The sequence below is a fragment of the Leptodactylus fuscus genome, chromosome 7, assembly GCF_031893055.1.
Source record: "Leptodactylus fuscus isolate aLepFus1 chromosome 7, aLepFus1.hap2, whole genome shotgun sequence".
In the NCBI taxonomy this organism is placed as follows: Eukaryota; Metazoa; Chordata; class Amphibia; order Anura; family Leptodactylidae; genus Leptodactylus; species Leptodactylus fuscus.
In genome coordinates this window covers 124,647,711-124,666,047 of record NC_134271.1, presented here as the reverse complement: position 1 = coordinate 124,666,047, position 18,337 = coordinate 124,647,711, and the positions used below count along the sequence as shown (strand labels likewise).

The window sequence follows — 18,337 nt, the reverse complement described above, 5'->3', positions numbered from 1 at the left end:
TATAGAGAGGCTATTTCACACCTACCTTTAGTATGTAAATCGCCTCAGTAGATTTTGAATAAGTCTGGTTTTATTCATATGCTAATGAGTTTAGACAGTGCACCGTGTCTGTGTGCACTGTCTGCTCTATGTGTGAAACGAGTCATCAGCACAGCACCCTCTGCTGCACGTACACATAGAGCAGACAGTGCACACATACACTTCCGGAGCACGGTCGAAGCTCATTAGCATATGAATAAAAACGGACTTATTCAAAATCTACTGAGGAAATTTACATACTAAAGGTAGGTGTGGAATAGCCTTTCTCAAGGCTATGCAAGGATGTGTTTATCTAAAAATGACTTTTCCCAATGATAGAGCCCGTTTAAAGAGCAGGGGAGTAGTCTGGACTTGGAGGCCACATGGTATTTTAGCTATATATTATCCATTTATTGTGATTGTTTATTGTAAACTAGATGGTTCCTTTACTTTCTTATTTTTGTTTGCATCCACTTTGAAAAGTTTGGTCCCCAAGTGCTCATTTTGTATTCATTTTTGCTATTCACAATATCCCATATTTGTCGCCCTCATATCCTATTGCACTTTAATATATGAACTTCCAACATACATTATGCTTTATAAAATTATACAACATCTGTTGCTTTATTTGGAAATGAATCTCTGTGGACAGAGACTATGTTAATGCCTAGTTACAGGGGCTGGACACCTCCAGCATACTTAAATAAATGGAGTTGGTAGAAAAGCCGTCAAGTCATTTGTGCGGAGTACAATAAATCTCTCTGGGGAGTGGTTTAACTCTTCGTCCTCCACACCATCAGGCCTTGCTGTCAGAAAAAGGGTTAATGGACCGGTATATGTCAAAAGGCCATATTTTGTAGCCCCAGGTGATCAGTTCGCAGACACCAGAGAGGACTGTAATGTGGTCATTCGCGTCTCTTACTTCTGTCCAAGCTGAGACAACTGGAAATAGAAAAAAAAAATGATAAAAGATTAGTAAATTAACCAAAACGAATGTACACATCCTGTAAAGCCCGAGGCAGGACCACGGGACTAAATATTAACATATGTAAGATGCCAGGCTCATGAATACAGTCAGAGCAGACCACATCATACAGGTGATCCTGAAGATTTGAAGACCCTGTGCTCTAAAATGTTAAATTTGTTATGTGGCCCCCAACTACCATATCTACAGTATAACACTTTAGAGAGGTCTTTGGCCCCCCAGTGGTAACTTCTACTTCTGAACCACCTACAGGTATGCCCGGGTCTCTACTATTTTAAGTTTTTATTCTTGCAGGAGAAATATCAATGTGTATGGGGGGGGGGGGGGGACATAAAAGTCTTCTTTCCACCAAATACTGGATAGTACAGGTTACTATAATGTATGACCGTATAACGGCTAATGCAATAAAAACCAAAAAACACAAGGAAATCCCATCCAATTGCTGTAAAATAATCCCAAAGCTTTATTCCTCCAACAGAAAAAATGCAATATTTTGATCCATACAGGGGTCTTCCTCAGGCCACTATGCTTAAGAAAGTACCATGTGGGGAGGAACGTTGTACAATTTTGAGGATTATTTAACACCTATGTAGATAGAAAGAACTTTTTTTTTTTTTTTACACGATTTGGAATTCCTTGGAATTTTTCCACAAACAACTACTCGGCTGTTTAAGGTCTCAGTTCTATAGCTGCATATATGTGTTTACTATAAAAAAACATTCACTTAGGGCCACTGTGGGTTCTCAGCTCATGACACATGCACCCCATGTAGCTTTGGGATGCTTCCATTGTATTTTTTTGTTTTTTTCTTTATGTAGATTGTGAGCCCCATATACGGATCACAATGTACATTTTTCCCTATCAGTATGTCTGTAGAATAGGAGGAAATCCACGCAAACATGGGGAGAACATACTAACTCCTTGCAGATGTTTTCCTGGCGGGATTCAAACCCAGGACTCCAGCGCTGCAAGGCTAAAGTCCTAACCACTGAGCCACTGTGTTGCCTCTGGGATGTTTCCATTGTGTTTCTAAAGCGCACCATAGTGTGGATCACAGCTTTAGTTATACTTTGATCTAATATTTCAGGTATTAGTGGATACTTGGTTTAGAATCGTTGTGCTAGGGTGGCCCAATATAGGAACTATTGCTACAAAGCAATAAACTTCATGAATGTACTGGAACATGATACTAAGACCAAGCTGCCTTCAATATATATCAAGACAGTGCCACAGTTTACTCTCTAACACTAGAGTCCTCCATGGCATTGGTTACCAGTCCTTCTATATAGGAGCCTTAAAGGGGCTCTATCATTGGGAACAGTCCTTTTTAACTAATCACATCCTTGCATAGGGTTTAGAAATGCTATTCCACACCTACCTTTAGTATGTAGATTGCCTCAGTGGTTTTTGAATAAGTCCGTTTTTATTCATATGCTAATGAGCTTCCAGCCAGCACAGGAAGTTCCCAGCAGCACTCCTCTCTGCTATTATCTCCTATGTGTGTGTGCAAACAGGAAGCTGAGTCATCGTCATCATCAGCAGCCTGTGTTGTATACGCCCATAGGAAACAATAGCAAAGAGGGTGCACTGATTAGCATATGAATAAAAATGGACGTATTCAAATACCACTGAGGCAATTTACATACTAAAGGTGGGTGTGGAATAGCCTTTCTAAAGCCTATGCAAGGATGTGATTAGTTAAAAATGACTTTTCCCAATGATAGAGCCCCTTTAACATAACCAAAAATTGCTTTATTATATAGGTAATAAAAAGTGGATAGCTGGATGTATGTTACTAGCTTTGGGACATGTTTGGGACAGGGGCTGCAGTCTCTTCATTGTTTACAAGACACAGTGCCATATATTTTGTAGTGGATGTGTGTAGTACTGCAGCTTCTCTCCATTAAAATGAATGGGATACAGCGGTGTGTAGTATCAGTCATAGTAACATAGTAGATAAAGTTGGATAAAGACATAAGTCCATCAAGTCCAACCTATACCAAGTTGATTCGGTGGAAGGCAAAAAAAACCAAACAAACAAAAAAAAACAACACAAGATTGAATCCAATTGTTCTATCAAACGAAAAAAATTCCTTCTCAACTCCAAATATGGAAATTGGACTAAGTCCCTGGATCAACATCCTATCTCAAAAATTTCTAGTATCCATTAAGATACCCTTACTTTCAAGAAATGCAGCCAGTCCCACTTATCTGACATGGAAGTACATTGCATAATCTCGCCGCTCTTACTATAAAGAAGCCATGTCTATGAATATGGTAAAACTTTTTGTGCCCTCTTGTCACAATTACAAACCTAAGTATAAAGAGATCATTGGGAAGATCTCTGTATGGTTCATTTATATGTTTGTAATTGTTGTTGTTCTTTTTTCCAAACTGAACAACCCCAAGTGTGATAATCTGTCTTTATATTGCAATTCGCCTATCCCCTCAAGAGGCACAGCCTATATACATGGCACTGTGTCTTGAAATGAAGAGACCACAGCACTCGCCTGAGCACAAAGACCTTATCAATCAGCTTATTGGTGGGGTTACCAAGAGTCAGACCCCCACAGTCCGTCTGTCCCATATTGATGACCTATCCCAAGGATAGGCCATTAACACTGCAGACCTGTCTATAAGTTATACCATATTATGTAAAGAGAAAACTTGTTAGATTACCTGCTTAACAAACTGTGCAGCATTGAACAGCTCGGTGCAGCCATAGAGAATGTGCTTTCCTTGTTTGGTCTGATAAGAAAACACAGCAAGGTGGAAGGGTTAGCTACACATAGGAAATACACAGATATATGGAATTCTACAGAAGAAATGCTAAATACATAGGTCACTGTCCATGAAAGGGTTAAGCCGAAAATAACCGCACTGCCAGTAGCTTAGGATTATGAAAGAAATGGCCCTGGGAAGTGCTCTGTGGAGCTGGCCATGTAAATAACTTCTATGCATCAGTCAGCAAAGGAAAGACAGACCTTAGCAACCGGCAGGAAGATCCAAGAGAAAAGCAAAATCAGAGCCAGATGCCTGCCATGAAATCTGTTTTTATGGGGAAGAGTGTCTGCATGTCAATCAGCCAAAGTCATCTGCTCGAGAGAGAGGGGAGAGCAGTCCAGAGTAGTTACAATGGAGGAGAGAAGATAGAGATGGCGTTAGAATAGACTGACAACGGGAGAATGGATCCAGTCAGGGCAACAAATACAGAAGAGAAAACTGTCAAACAAGGGGTGTGTTCACGTAGAGGGATTTGCCGCAGATAGGGGGGTGGATTTCGCGCTGAATCAGGAGCAGATTCCTCCCGGAATCGCTGCAGGACGCGGAAAAAAGAAGCGTCCTACTTGATCTTGCCACGGATTCAGCTGCGGAGTCTGTCGAGACCCTGTCCTTATTAGGCCCATTCATCCGGGCCTAATCAGGAGCAGGATGAGGCAGTGAAATGTTGATGCATTGCATTGGCATCCCGTCGCAACTAGACCGCGGTGAAAATGCCGGTGGTGGAAAATGAAGAGGAATTCCTCCTCGTTTTCCCCCGTGTGAACATAGCCTAAGACAGCTTGAAAATACATCTGGTTTATCATCCGGCATCAGCCATTGTGATAAATCTGGTGCGTTTTTAGACTGTCTAGTTTTATATCACCTATTGGTCAACTTATTCGGTGCCAAAATGTTGGTTCTCATTAGTGAATTTTTAATGGAGTCTGCCACAAAAAGCTAGTTCCAGAGGTAGATGATGTTAGCCTGATGTATGAGCAGATGATACAATACTGCCTCTTTACAGTTCTACAACAGATAATTGACTCGTCCTAGTCTATAGCCCAAATCTACAAAAAATGAGACCAATGTCTGGATGAGTGACCACGTCAGGGTTTACAATCAAAGTGCCCATACACATTACATACGTCATCTGAATCTGCTGATTTTGGCAGGTCTAGCTGACTATTTATGTGATGTATATGAAGTGTGCCGACTTTTCCTTGAAAGAAGGATCAAGCATGCTGGATCTCTACATGCCCAATCCTGTCTAACACATGCTCGCTCAGCTAAGACAAACATCTAAATGTGGGAAAAAACATTTAGGCTATCGAAGGTGTACGGACAATTTTATGGAGGTCACACATGCCTAGGGAAAAAAAGAGGAACACAAGTACCTTTATGTAATCCACTAAATTCTGATATTCAATGTAGTTTCCTCCTCCCACAACGAACACAATGGCCTGCAGAAAATAAATGACTGAAATGACTTAAGGCTTACCATATATATTCACTGTATAAGGATGTATAACTTACCATATGCTATGTACATTGTTTCATAGCGAAGAGTGGTAACTGGTCAACCGTATGTGTGTATATAAGTGAATATTAGGTATTTTAGTAAAACTTTCTGAGCACAGCACTGCACCCATCCAGCTGTTTTGCAGAGAACTGCATAGGGATGCGTAGGTGCATTACTAGCAGAGACCCCGGATGAGGGTGGCGCTGTACAGGGTGGAATTGAGAAGGTGCTGCCGCCTTCCACATCACACTGGTAATATATGAGAAATATAAATAAACATAGCCATATTTTATATTTAATGTTCCCTAAAGACCGGGCAACTCCTGCCTGTTTCATTGGAGAGTACTAACATTTATAGCTTTGTACTGGCACACGGCAGCAGAATGATGAAAAGTTAGTCGGTTCTATTTTGGCATCTCTTTGACATATGAACCGACATTTATAGGGTGTGAGTGTAAGTGCCGCTCGGAAATGTAACAGTAAATAGCACTCACCACCAATCTAAAAAAGTCCTATTTTCTTTTACAAAATGCAAAGAAGCCAAAACATTTAGCTATGGAGTCTGTCGAGGATCAGAATCTACTTATCGCATTTATGTACGATTGTGCAGTTACTGTACTTACCTCCTGGAAGGGATTTTTGTTCCTCGGTATAGAACTGTAATACAGAAAACAAGAACATTAAAGAAATTTATCATAAGACTCTGTTCACACCTCCTTTTATTCTTCTGTCAGAGGTATCAGTTGTGATCCTAGGCAGAAACCTCTGAAAATGAACAAAAAATGAGATTGTGCACTGTATACGGACACTGGGCATATACTGGCCTAGTGTATGCCAAAAGGAAGCATTTTAGGCTTATGCAGTGTGCACTTGGACTAGTAGATATCTTTGGATGGGGTACCACATGTATACACTGGGCATACTGGCCAAGCACATGCCAAAAGGACACACTTTTGGCGCATGCGGTTAAGGGGGAAAAGGGGCACTGTGTCCAAAGGATATATGGAGTGGGCATTTTAGCCCAATGTATACCAAAAGGATACGCTTTTGATATATGCTGGATAACTTTGGATTTTTCACTATATATACACAATGGGCATATGGCCTGGTGGATGCCAAAGGGCACTTTTTTGGCATATGAAAGATGTGCTGGGCTCTGTAGATTTTCAGATGTCTCAGAAGTCTCACCTGTCATTTCCACGTAACATCTTGGGGTCAAAGTATCTGTAATCATCGGTTTCCTGCAACACAAAAATTACATTACAACATTTTAGAGCAGAACATAAAGTAATGAAGACAAACTAAAAAAAGGGTGAAACAAAATAGAAGACTTTGGTTCCCTAAGGCTAAGATCACATCTGTCCTGGGCAGTCCGTTGTTCTGGTCAGTTGGAGGACTAGAACAATGGACAGTTGTATATGGAGTCCAATCGAACCCACTGGACTATTATGGGTCCGTCCTTTTAAACTGAAAGTGGCGGAAGAAAAAGCTGTGTGTGCAGGTTTTCTTTCGACTGCCCATTTCAGTCAAACACTTCAAGTTTCCTACAGAGATTCTGACACAGATGTGAACGTAATCTTAGTCCTTTGCATCACTGATACCTGTGATTTTCTGGTTGTTAATATAGCAGCCACATATTCCTTAGCGCTATACAATCCATGAGGCCCACTAATTTCCATATCTCAAATGGAGTAATGTGTCTCATTATACGATGCATGCCCTACTAGGAATTCTGGGTAAGGAACATGCAAATAAGAACTCATTGGTGGAAAAGAATTTGCTCCTAGTGCTGCCATTTGGAAGATGGCTCCCTATAGTTTAATACCTGGCATAATCTGGGAATAATAGGAAGAATAACTCCTCCAAAAGGAAGAGGGTCCCATCCATAAACAGATGTTTTGAGGTTGCTGCCTCACATCACTGCGGAGCAGGATACTGACTGGCTGCGGGTGGGACTCTCTTTATTTGGAATTTACCCTTTAAAGGCTGAATATAGGTCAGGCTATGTAACGTGTATAATCAATATGTTGTGGAGTCAGTAACCCAAACCACCGACTCCAGTTGCCTGACTCCAACTCCTCCCGACAGCCATGGTCAGGCAGAAGCTGTAAAGCTCCTCTAATTCATTAAAATATGTAACAAGTTACCGTATATATCTAATTAAATATATGATAACGATAGTTGTTTAATATAATTAAAAGTCATCATTTATATTGAATCTGAGGCTGACTCTAAATCCACAGCCCTGGTTACTCTACAAGCAAATACAGAGGTAAAGGTAGGACCATAGATTCACTAATATAAGTGGCTGAACACATTTACTATGCACGGCCGACCCACAAGGAATGAAATTCTGAACCCTAAAATGTGCCACATAATGAATTAGGAATGTGGAGACTATGCCAGGTTATCTCTAGGTGTAGGCTGTGAAATCTTAGCTCAGTTTCCCAACCTACACTCATCATTTTGGATTTCCCTATATTTTTAGTGGGTGGACAGACCTGGAACAGAAATAATCCAGTGCACTATGGGTTCTGCAACCGAAAACAGTTAAACTATGTCTGGAAATGGGCCGGAAATTGACATGGAGATGGGACTTTGTATACAAACACATGGCCCCCAGAGTCATCACTTTACGAGCTCTTGGCTAGTGAATCGGCTTTAAGAGGGCGTCCGGCTGGGGCCACAATTCTTTCCAGAACACATGCAGTGGATTTTTTTTTTCTTGCTATTTTTACTTTCAGCTGGGAGCAAATTGAATAAAACCGTCAATAACAAAAACTTATACGAAAGTAACAAAAACAACTGGTAGGAACAGAGAGATCTGGAGACAACTTTATTTACGATGATAGATAAAAGAATGAAAATCGGCAACTTCTCTGTGCTAAAACTGATGGCATACAGTACGAGAGATGAGTTATTACAAGGGACATGACACCCGGCAGCACATTATCATCTTATACCACAGCCGCAGTATAAGCTACTGGAGCGTGCTGCCACACAGTAACCCTTTCTTACCGGATTAGATTTCATTTCCATTAGGCTATCAAGGACTCGAGTCACTGGCAAGTTCTGCAAAGAGAATTGACAAAATGTAACTACTGATGTACAGAACTGGGGCATAAAAGTTGACTGTAATTTTTCAGTATAAGAAGGTAGTCTAGAATATTTCATTAGAATTATAGTCATATTCAGAAAATGTACTGTGGATTTATTTTTGCAACCATGATGTAGAAAAGATCTTTAATGGTGTTGTAAATTGAGGTCAGTAGGCCCAGATTCAACCCAGGACACCTGTCCCTAATACAGGCACAAAAATGCAATGTCTAGAGCTATTTGTCAGAATATGCCCTATTTAAAGGGGGTTTCTGCCCCCTAAAACATGTTTAATATGGATGACCAATCCATAGGATATGTCATCAATATGTGATCTGTGGGGATCTGACACTGGGACCTCACGCAGATCAGCCATTTCATCAGCCTCCGGGCACCGGAAACCACTTGGCTCCTATTCAAGGAATAGAAGTGGAGCTGTAGCCCTGTCCACTGTATAACGGGTGACACCAGGGAACTGCAGATCCAAACCTATTCGCATTCGCATAGGAGCAGCGTTGTTTCCACTCTCAGTCCACCGCAGCAGCTCCTGGTGTCCGGAGGCTAGGCCAGATCATCTGTATTATATATACCTTAGGCACTGGAAAATCCCTTTAAAGGGATTCTATCATTAGAATACCTTTTTTTAACTAGGTACACAGGAAAATGGCCGACGGACACACACAGTCAGCGCTTTGGGATGAAGATGCAACGGTGACGAGGAAGAAGAGGCGGAGAAGAAGATGGAGGCACTTGAGTGCAGGGGAACGCCCCAGCGCTGTCTTGAAACTCATTTACATAAGGAAGAAAGAAGATATTTCCCAGGAATGGGGGCGTGGATCAGAATAATAAAGGTAAGAGAAGAATAGCCAACGTGCACTTAGTTAAAAAAGGGAATTCTAATGATAGGATCTCTTTAAGCTGAGATTTAGGTAAGTGAAATTTTTTTTTTCAGTTTTGTTGAAATCCTGAGATGGTACTTCCCTACCGGAGTAACACTGAGATACATTTGATATATATGACGTTCATTGTCTTGACAGGCTAACTACGATCACCTTGGAAAAGTGGTGAAAAAATGCAAAGTGTTCCAAAAATGAGACCAGAAAGTTGCTAAACCCTTTTTGTGGCTTTTTGGAATCCGATGCAGGGCTTCATTGTGTCATTTGGATAATAGGAGGTATTAAAAAAAAATATAGTGCACACATGGATTACGAGTCCAGTTGGTTTATGAATGAAGCACTCCTACCGCCTTTCCTCGTTCCTCTTGCTGGTGATTTATGGGTGGCTGCTGTAAATCTGCATACACAGCAACCCATCAAATCACTGTCATGAGGAAGGGTCGCTGTTCAACACATGAACACACTGGACTCATAAACGATATGTCCAATATATTCTCTCTCATTTTAACCAAACACCTCAATATTTTTGTGCGGTTTAGCTACCAAGAAGTCACCTGTTCCCATCCCACTGTGCCATTACAATGGGCAGCATGGTCGGATGACAAACCAGGAAGAAGCAGAACAATAGACTGACACTAGTAGCTGGATTTCCATAGTCAACACAGACGTCTGGCTACAATCTCTGACATCTTCCAGCTGCCATTCTAAGAGTAGACGCATTTACTATGGGCTCAGTGGGAGATGTGACAGAAAGTTCTGTGCCCAGTGTTTGTATCAAATGTCCAAACAGATTCACAAAGCTTCTTGTTTTGCGCAGCCAAAGCAAACAGGATGGGGGAACTGGGCAGGATGGGAATGTGCCTCGATTAACCCATAAGGGGAACCTGGAAAGGTTAGCTCTACAGCACAGAAGAGTGGAATGATACGTCTACGTCCAGATGATTAGCATTGACCTACATGTAGACTTCTGCAGGACGGGACCTCTGTGCAGCTGTGTGGCTTTGGTTCCTGATAGTATAATGACACTTGCACTGACTCTCTGCAGTCGCTGGTCCTCCTTTTCTTTTACAGGCATCTCGATTACACTCGGCTCAGCTATCGGTAGCAGGTGGGACGTCTGCCTGCTGATTTTACACTTGTCAAAATAAATCTGATTTTTTTTAGGCTGCTTACCTGCTGCTTTAGAACCAAGTTTTTCACCCCCTCCATGACGAACTGTGACCCTGTATTCATGACTCTGGAGAGAAGCCTGGAAATAGAAAAAAGAAGATGGGTATAAAGAGATGCACCTTTGGTGCCAGCTGCGACTCCCTGAACAGGCGGCAAAGAAGGGGGTCATTGTACCTAAATAAATAGTGTGTAGCTTTGAACACTTCATTGGTACATAGGTCTGTGCGGTGTCTCACACCGTCAGGGGGCGGCAGGCTGGGGGACAAGAGATCCTCTGTGGTAGGAAGGAAAATGTGTAATGGTGAAGCTGGAAGTGTCTGCAGCTTCCCAAGAAGGACATATTTGTTCTAAGTGATGATGGAATATTAATGTTACAATACTACTAGGAAAGATGGAATCTAATATATGAAAGCCTAAGGTCATATACAGGTGACGGGCAATACCGAAATCACATGTCCCTTATGTCTACTGTATTATAGGTAACTATGTATGTATAGTTTGTATATTAGGAGTTTCCTCGAAATCTGGAATAGGAACTAAATGCAACAAAAATACCAAACAAAACAAGCTCAAGAAAAGTAAGAGCAAAAAACTGAAACAAAAAGAAACGAAAACAGTGGGGACAACAAAAACCAAAAAAGTGAAAGAATGCAAATGTCTACTTTCCAAGGATGCGGGAGTATCACGTATCATTTTATTCCGATGAACTTTCCATACATACTGGCTGACCATGGTCACGGGACTCTTTTACAAGCACAGCAAACCAACAAAAAAGGGGTCATTTGGAAAACCTCCCAAACCATTGTGATAAAATCAGTAGTGTAATGTAAAATGACTCGCTCCTTTCCAAAACCATCAGATAGAAATTTATGTTGGCACTCTCAAAAACAAAATTTACAGACATATACAACGATAATGGAATGTTGATAAGAGTGCAATGTGGTCAAAGTCTGCAACAACAAATACAATACCGTAAATCCTGAGTTACGCTACTAACCACTAGGGGCACTATAGAACAAGAATATCCCCAAATAATAAGTAGTCCAAGCAACACGTTTAGTTAGCTGCATTATTACATAAAGAAACTGGCAGCCAATACTGTACATAAACCGCTGCACCATTTGGTTACTACGAGTGTACTGGACGCATTGCTTCCAAATCTGGGGTACTTATTAGAAGAACACTCCCGCCATCCCTCAGGGTGGTGATTCGCAGCCTATCAGTTAATGCAGAGAGGTGGGGGTGTCAAGACGGAGGGGAGTTGAAGGAGAACTCACCTCATACATACACCAGACTCAGAAACCATGTGTCTGATACACAGTCTATTCACATTAATGTGACTGCCTGTCAAAACCCATAATGACCACCTTTGGCAGAGCGGACCTCTGCGAGACGTGCAGGAAGAGAGGGGATGTTGTGATGATGGTCACTGGGATGTTGAGCCATGCCGACTCCAGTGCCGTGGCCAGCTGCGCTAGGTTACACGGTTGAGCATCCATGGCGGTTCCACAGATTCTTGATTGGGTTCAAGTCCGGGGAATTTGCTGGCCAAGGGAGTACGGTAAACTCATCCTGGTGCTCTTCCAACCACGCACGTACACTGTGAGCTTTATGACACGTCACATTGTCCTGCTGGTAGATGCCATCATCCTGATGAAAAACTATTCACATATAGGGGTGAACATGGTCCCCAAGGATAGATGCATACGTGTGTGGATCCATCGTGCCTTCCACAATGATGAGTGCTCCCAGATGGCTGATGACACGTGCCTTCTGCCATTGGTTATTTAACGTTGATGTCAAAAATAGGCCGTGGCCATATTAATATGGACTGGACTGTGTATTTTCTGGTGGTGGGTGTGAACTCCCCTCAAATATACCAGACTCATGAACAATATGTCTGATTCGGTTACTGGTAATATGGACATGTATGGGTTAATGTCTATTAATTAATCCTTACCCTTTGGATTTGGTAGCACCAATCCCATAGCTTGTAGGTGCTGCTGCCATCTTGGCAAAGGCTCTACATAAATAACAGGAGAAACATCAGTATAAATGAAGTCTTTGGTCTGACAGATGTATAATATGATCTATAAATATACTCATTTCCTTACTTCCATTGTTTGATGTAGTTTAGAGGTGCCAAGCTACAACCAGCATCCTCTAGAGCTTTCTTATACTGATCGAGGTCAGTCTAGAAAAAAGAAAAAATATCAATCATATAGAGCACGACATATGGTGTATTAGCAGCCTTCTACTGTCATAAACTGCACAGTAGTGTGTCTGCAGAGAGGATATGGAGGGAGTCATCAGAGAAAACAGCTACTCATCGAGACTGCCCCATACATACGCACGCTCAGACAGTGGGGAGAGGAGAATAAGCCACTGTCAGACATTTTTGGTATAATAAAGCATCAGGCATATTTAAAGGAACTCTATTGTAAGGGATATGCATTTTAAACTAAGGTCACATCGGAATAGCCTTTAGAAAGGCTATTCTGCTCCTACTTTTGGTTTAGTCCTCAACGCCACTATTTTTTCATTTATACAAATGATGCTCAGAAAGCACAGGGGGTGCCGAGCACATGCTGTCGGCTCTGTGCATGCTAGGCGGCCATCTTTATTTTATTTCTATAATACTCTCGTTTAGAATTAGAATAAAGATGGCCGCCGAGCATGCGCTGTCGGCTCTGCACATGCTTGGCGGCCATCTTTATTCTATTCCTACACGAGCTAGGAGGACAAGGACATTGCAGGGGGCGTGATGCAATGGCCCAGGAGGCAGCATTGAAGTCATGACAAAGCTGTGCTCAGAGCATAGGGGGAACGCCCCCTGTGCTTTCTGAGCCTCATTTGCATAAATGGAAAAAGCTGTTTATTTAATAAATGGCGGCATTGAGGAGTAGAACAGCCTTTCTGAAGGCTATTCCATCGTGTTCTTAGTTTAAAATGCATATCCCCAATAATAGACAACCTTTAAAGGGGTATTCCCAACTCGCCTGTTCACCAACCTGCATGCAGTATGCTCTGTACACTTCCTGGTTTTCTCGGTAAATTGGTGGGCGGGGTTTCACTTTATGTCTCCCAGACAAAGCCAGCTCTGCTAGGTCTCTTCATAGCAGTACATGTAAATTAGCACAGTATCACTGGAAGATGCACAATATGAAGCTGATGTAGCAGAGCTGGATTTGATAGGTAATGAGAATCCCAAATTTACATGCTACAGGAACAAGAGTCAGCTTGCAATAAACTCCGTTTTAGGTCTGTGCTTACATACAGAGGTAACAGACTCCCTGTCTCAGCCCTTATCAGCAAAATTCTGGGAGATAAACAGCTCAGAAATACAAGCTGCGCCGAGCACTCAGCTCCCTTCCCCTCCTAAGAGTAGGGTGCTACATCACTTCTCCTAGGTGGAGAGATAAGATCATCCCTAGGTCCAGGTGGTTATGCAGTGTAAACAATGAAGTGAATAATCTCAGATAATAGCCAAGCAAAGCAGTTTTGCTAAAGTAATGTATTTAGGAAAAGCCTTAAATCCACAAAAGTTAGCAGTATAGATAGGATCCTTGAGATTGGACAACCTCTTTAAGGGAGGACGTTTACTAAGATATTTTATTGTAACTTCAGTGACAGACACAGCATAGTTCAGATCTCTGAAACTCTGACTAATCTTGGTTTTGATTTAGTCCATAATCTCAAAGTCTTAGCCAGAAACCATCACATTTGTTTGCAGTGATGTTCTGAACAAAAAACCTGGACCGCTACAGACTGAAACTGTATCATTTTTGGCAATGAATCTAAGTTCTGTTCGGGATCCAACAATAGTCAGGTTTGGATATGGAAGTTTTATGGTGAGAGCTTCAATCCTGTCTTTGACATGGAGTGACACATTGCTCCAGCTGCTGGTGAGATGATCTGGACAGACATTGCATAAGACAGTCACCCCTAGTAGTGATATGAGGGACATTCACAGCTCAGCGATATGTAAAGAACACCCTGAAGCAACGTGTTGCCCCTCATGCAACATTGCAACATTTTTTGCAGGATAATGCTCGTCCATACATGGCACTAGATTACAGCACTTTGTTGTGTTGCCAGATTTATTGCCAATCGAGCATTTTCGGGGCCTGTTGAACCGGCAGTTTCGGCAAAACCTATGACTGTGCAGGACCTACAGACCCAGGTGCAACTTCTTTGGGCAAATGTGCTGCAGGACGGATGCTTTGAAGACCACCTTCTTTCCAGGTGGTGATGGTGTGCCCACTGGTTGGCCAAAACTATTGTTTGTTGTTCAATTTCACTCAACAAATGTTTCCTGTGGTTGAACTCATCAAGTTTATTCTAATGTGTATGGGAACCTTGCAAAGCTCTGCAACCAGCCGCTTCAATGTATGTAAAACTCATCAGGAAAATGCATGTTACTATAATCTTCAAGGATCAATATAAAGATTTTGAATCTGACTACAAAAGTGATCACAAAGATGGAACCATCGTACCAATGGATTAGCGTAGGTACTGAAGAAATGTGTCCACCACATTCCTTCATTCAATATCAAACAGCCGTCCATTTATGTTTTTCTAGCAAAACACTGTCCATGTGTGAGAGACAGGAAGGCTTTCTTTCTTTGGAATACACCATATGATTTCCTTTAAAGTACGACTAGCAAATAGAAAATAGCGCACAAAAGGATACTTGTTAGGCTAAAACAGAAGAATGCCCCCAGCTTATTAAAATACATCCCTCAGACATTCCTCCTAAATACAGGATATGCTGGATGAAAACAACAACAAAGGGACTTCTATCACTTGGTGGCTAGGATTTGTTGTTTATTTCGGTTCATCTTGTATTGTGTTGTATGACATTTTAAAGGGCATGAATCATCAGAAAATAAACTGTTTTTTTAAATCGCGTTTTTATATGAAATTTTAAAAAGCTTTTTAGGTATTTTATTTTTGTTTTAATTAACCATGTCACAAGATTTATATATAAATCTCTTTCTAGCAATATCTGAAATATCTACAGAAATCGGAGATATTTATAGTTTTCATTCTGGCCACTGAATCTTATAATAGACTGACACTTCCTGTTCTATAGAGATCACATCCTGGCAGTCATCTTATTATCAAAGCCAGGATTAGAATAACGGTTAAAGAGGACCTTTCATGTTCTCAGGCACATGCGGTTTTATATACTGCTAGGAAGTCGACAGTCAGCTTTCCCATTATGTACCTGGGGAAAGCAATTACAGATAGCTCTTCACCGTCAGAAGGTCGTATCTAACAGTCTAGCCGAGCTGCTAGGAATGCCCCTCCTGACAGTACTATCTGTATCGCTATACTGCCAGAGGGGGCATTTCTTACTGCACAGCGATGACACAGAGAGGTGAGGAACGTCCCCCCCAGTACAATAATTGCACCGATATCTATACCCCCAGAGCTCATAACAGGAAAGCCGACAATGCGCTGAATTCAGTGCACTGTCGGCTTTCTAGCGGTATATAAAATTGCATAAGCCCGAGGACATGAAAGGTCCTCTTTATGAAAAGGATCCACCATTCCAATTGCTTTGTCCCTCAGAAGTCTGTAAGTCATCTAAAGCTGTAAAGCAGACCTCTGAATGCTGTTCACTCATTGATGTCAGTAAAGTACTTTGGTTGTGATAGAAAATGCCTACTTAGCCACAGCATCAGATTAAGTCTCCGTTTCTTATCTCCTTCATTTTCTGCTCAATACTGCCCTTCCCATCTCCATAGACATGTGAAATCTGAGATGTTACCTGCAGTCTTTCTCAAGATGTAATTTTAGCAGGGAGGGAGAGCAGGAAAACAACCTAAGGATGAGGCCCCACATTGCGGAAACGCAGTTTTTTTTGTTGCAGATTTTGTAGCGTTTTTTTGAGCCAAACCCAAGAATGGCTACAAAAGGAATGGGAAATATAAAAGAAGTTCTTATACTTCTACCTTTTGCTCAATCCACTCCTGGCTTTGGCTCAAAAAACCACAACAAAACCTGCAACAAAAAAAGCTGTGGGCCTTAGCTTAAGGGTATGTTTACACAGAGTTTTTTTGCCAGCAGATTTTGATGTTGAATCTGCTTCAAAATCTGCCAGCAAAAATGGCTCCTATTGACTTCAATGGGAGCCGCTCGCTTTTTTTTTCCTGCTAGCTAGTAGCGGAAAAAAGAAGCGAGATGCTCTATCTGCGGCTTGAGACACACTCCTGTTTAGTCTCATTCATTTGGGCCTAACCAGGAGCGTAATGCCGCTACAGAATGTCAATGCACTGCAGCGGCATCCCGTTTTGGCTAGCTGTGTGGAAGTTCACACGGCGGAATCCATGTTCCGCCGTGTGAACATACCCTAATAACAACAGACAGTGGCCATTTTATTTTACTGTATCCTTTAAGAAAACAGAGCGAAAGTCATTCAGAAGAGAAAATACTTCCTTGTACTATTTCTCTCTACAACCTCACTTCCTTACCTAAGTTACCCAAACAACTTATTACATTTCATTCAGAAAACCAATGGAAAATTCTTTTTAATAGCAGTCGGTACCTCAGACGGGGGCTGTGCAGACGTGATGTAATAGATCAGAAACAACCGCATCTTGTCTTCTGTCGTCCCAGCTACAAACAAACAGCAGGAAACACAAAAACATGTCAGGCATACAATAAAAGAAACCATTTGTTGCATGACCACAAGTAAATGGAATAATAAATTATCTCTAATCCAGGCATAAAGTTTCAAAAGGTGTAAAAGTAAATGCTGTGTAAATGTTTCACTGCGGGCGAGCGGCTGGAGAGCTATTAAACGCGCAGTGAAAGGACGAAGTGTTATTTTAAGAGTGCGACTGGACAAGGATGTTCCTACTTAGAAAATGAGTAGCATGAAACAATCTGAAAAATATTCTGAGGGCTCTAAAAAATGTAACATAAAACTGCTCAACTAGGCAATAAAAGCTAAAAACTTTGTAACAGGAACACACTTGTATTGGACACCATTCCCAGTTCTCTGAATGCAGCCCTCAGTGTAATAATGAGGTGTTTGTGTGTCCAGTTATAAGCACTCATCTATGATGTACTACACAAGTATAGCATAGATACATACATAAGTATATCTGGATGTAGTCAGAATAGATTTCAATATAGGTTTTAATTAATAAATAAAATTGGGTATACATTCCTTTTAAAGAGTACCATCTGGGGCACATGCAGTTTAATATACTGCTAGAAAGCCGACAGTGCGTTGAATTCAGCGTACCATCGGCTTTCCCGTTCTGTGCCCCCAGTGAAGAGCTATTGGTGCTGGTACCGTAGCTCTTCACTGTCAGAAGGGCGTTTCTGACAGTCAGTCAGGAGCGCCCTTTCTGCGTCTACGCTGTACTGTGAGAACAGTGAGGAACGCCCCCTCCCCTCCTGATAGTACTCGTCCATAGACATGCGTCATGGCTGGGCAGTAAGCAACACCCCATCTCACAGTACAGCGCTATAGACGCTACCATGAGGAGGGGCGTTCCTGACTGTCAGAAACGCCCTTCTGACAGTGAAGAGCTACGATATCGGCACCGATAGCTCTTCACCAGGAGCACAGAACGTGAAAGCTGAATTCAGCGCACTGTTGGCTTTCTAGCAGTGTATTAAACCGCATGTGCCCCAGGAGATGAAAGGTCCTCTTTAACCTTGAGAAGATGCCAAATCAGCAGGACCAGACAGCACTCAGAGTACACTGGAGCAGCCTGTAAAAAATTAACATTTTGCCTGGGCCTTCTATGTTTAGTGGCAGCTCTTATGAAAGCCTTGCACTAGGTACACTGCAAGTATACGCTATGTAAATATACCTTGACAACAAAAAGTAGAGTCATTTCTTCTATTAACTTCCAGTAGCCTGGCAAA

At 41.8% G+C, this 18,337-nt stretch overlaps 1 protein-coding gene across 1 annotated transcript in view; it reads right to left on the bottom strand.

Moving 5' to 3' along the window:
• Window positions 1-608: 608 nt before the first annotated feature.
• Window positions 609-18,337, bottom strand: part of SCFD1 (sec1 family domain containing 1) — a 74,138-nt gene continuing 56,409 nt past the window's right edge. Inside the window, exons 16-25 of the mRNA XM_075282991.1 lie at window positions 17,001-17,071; window positions 12,562-12,641; window positions 12,408-12,470; window positions 10,451-10,526; window positions 8,304-8,357; window positions 6,474-6,526; window positions 5,909-5,942; window positions 5,161-5,226; window positions 3,683-3,751; window positions 609-960 (exon numbers count right to left, since the gene is read on the bottom strand). Of these exons, the coding sequence (XP_075139092.1) occupies window positions 937-960; window positions 3,683-3,751; window positions 5,161-5,226; window positions 5,909-5,942; window positions 6,474-6,526; window positions 8,304-8,357; window positions 10,451-10,526; window positions 12,408-12,470; window positions 12,562-12,641; window positions 17,001-17,071 (590 nt within the window). The 3' untranslated portion in view covers window positions 609-936. The remainder of the gene's footprint in view (window positions 961-3,682; window positions 3,752-5,160; window positions 5,227-5,908; window positions 5,943-6,473; window positions 6,527-8,303; window positions 8,358-10,450; window positions 10,527-12,407; window positions 12,471-12,561; window positions 12,642-17,000; window positions 17,072-18,337) is intronic.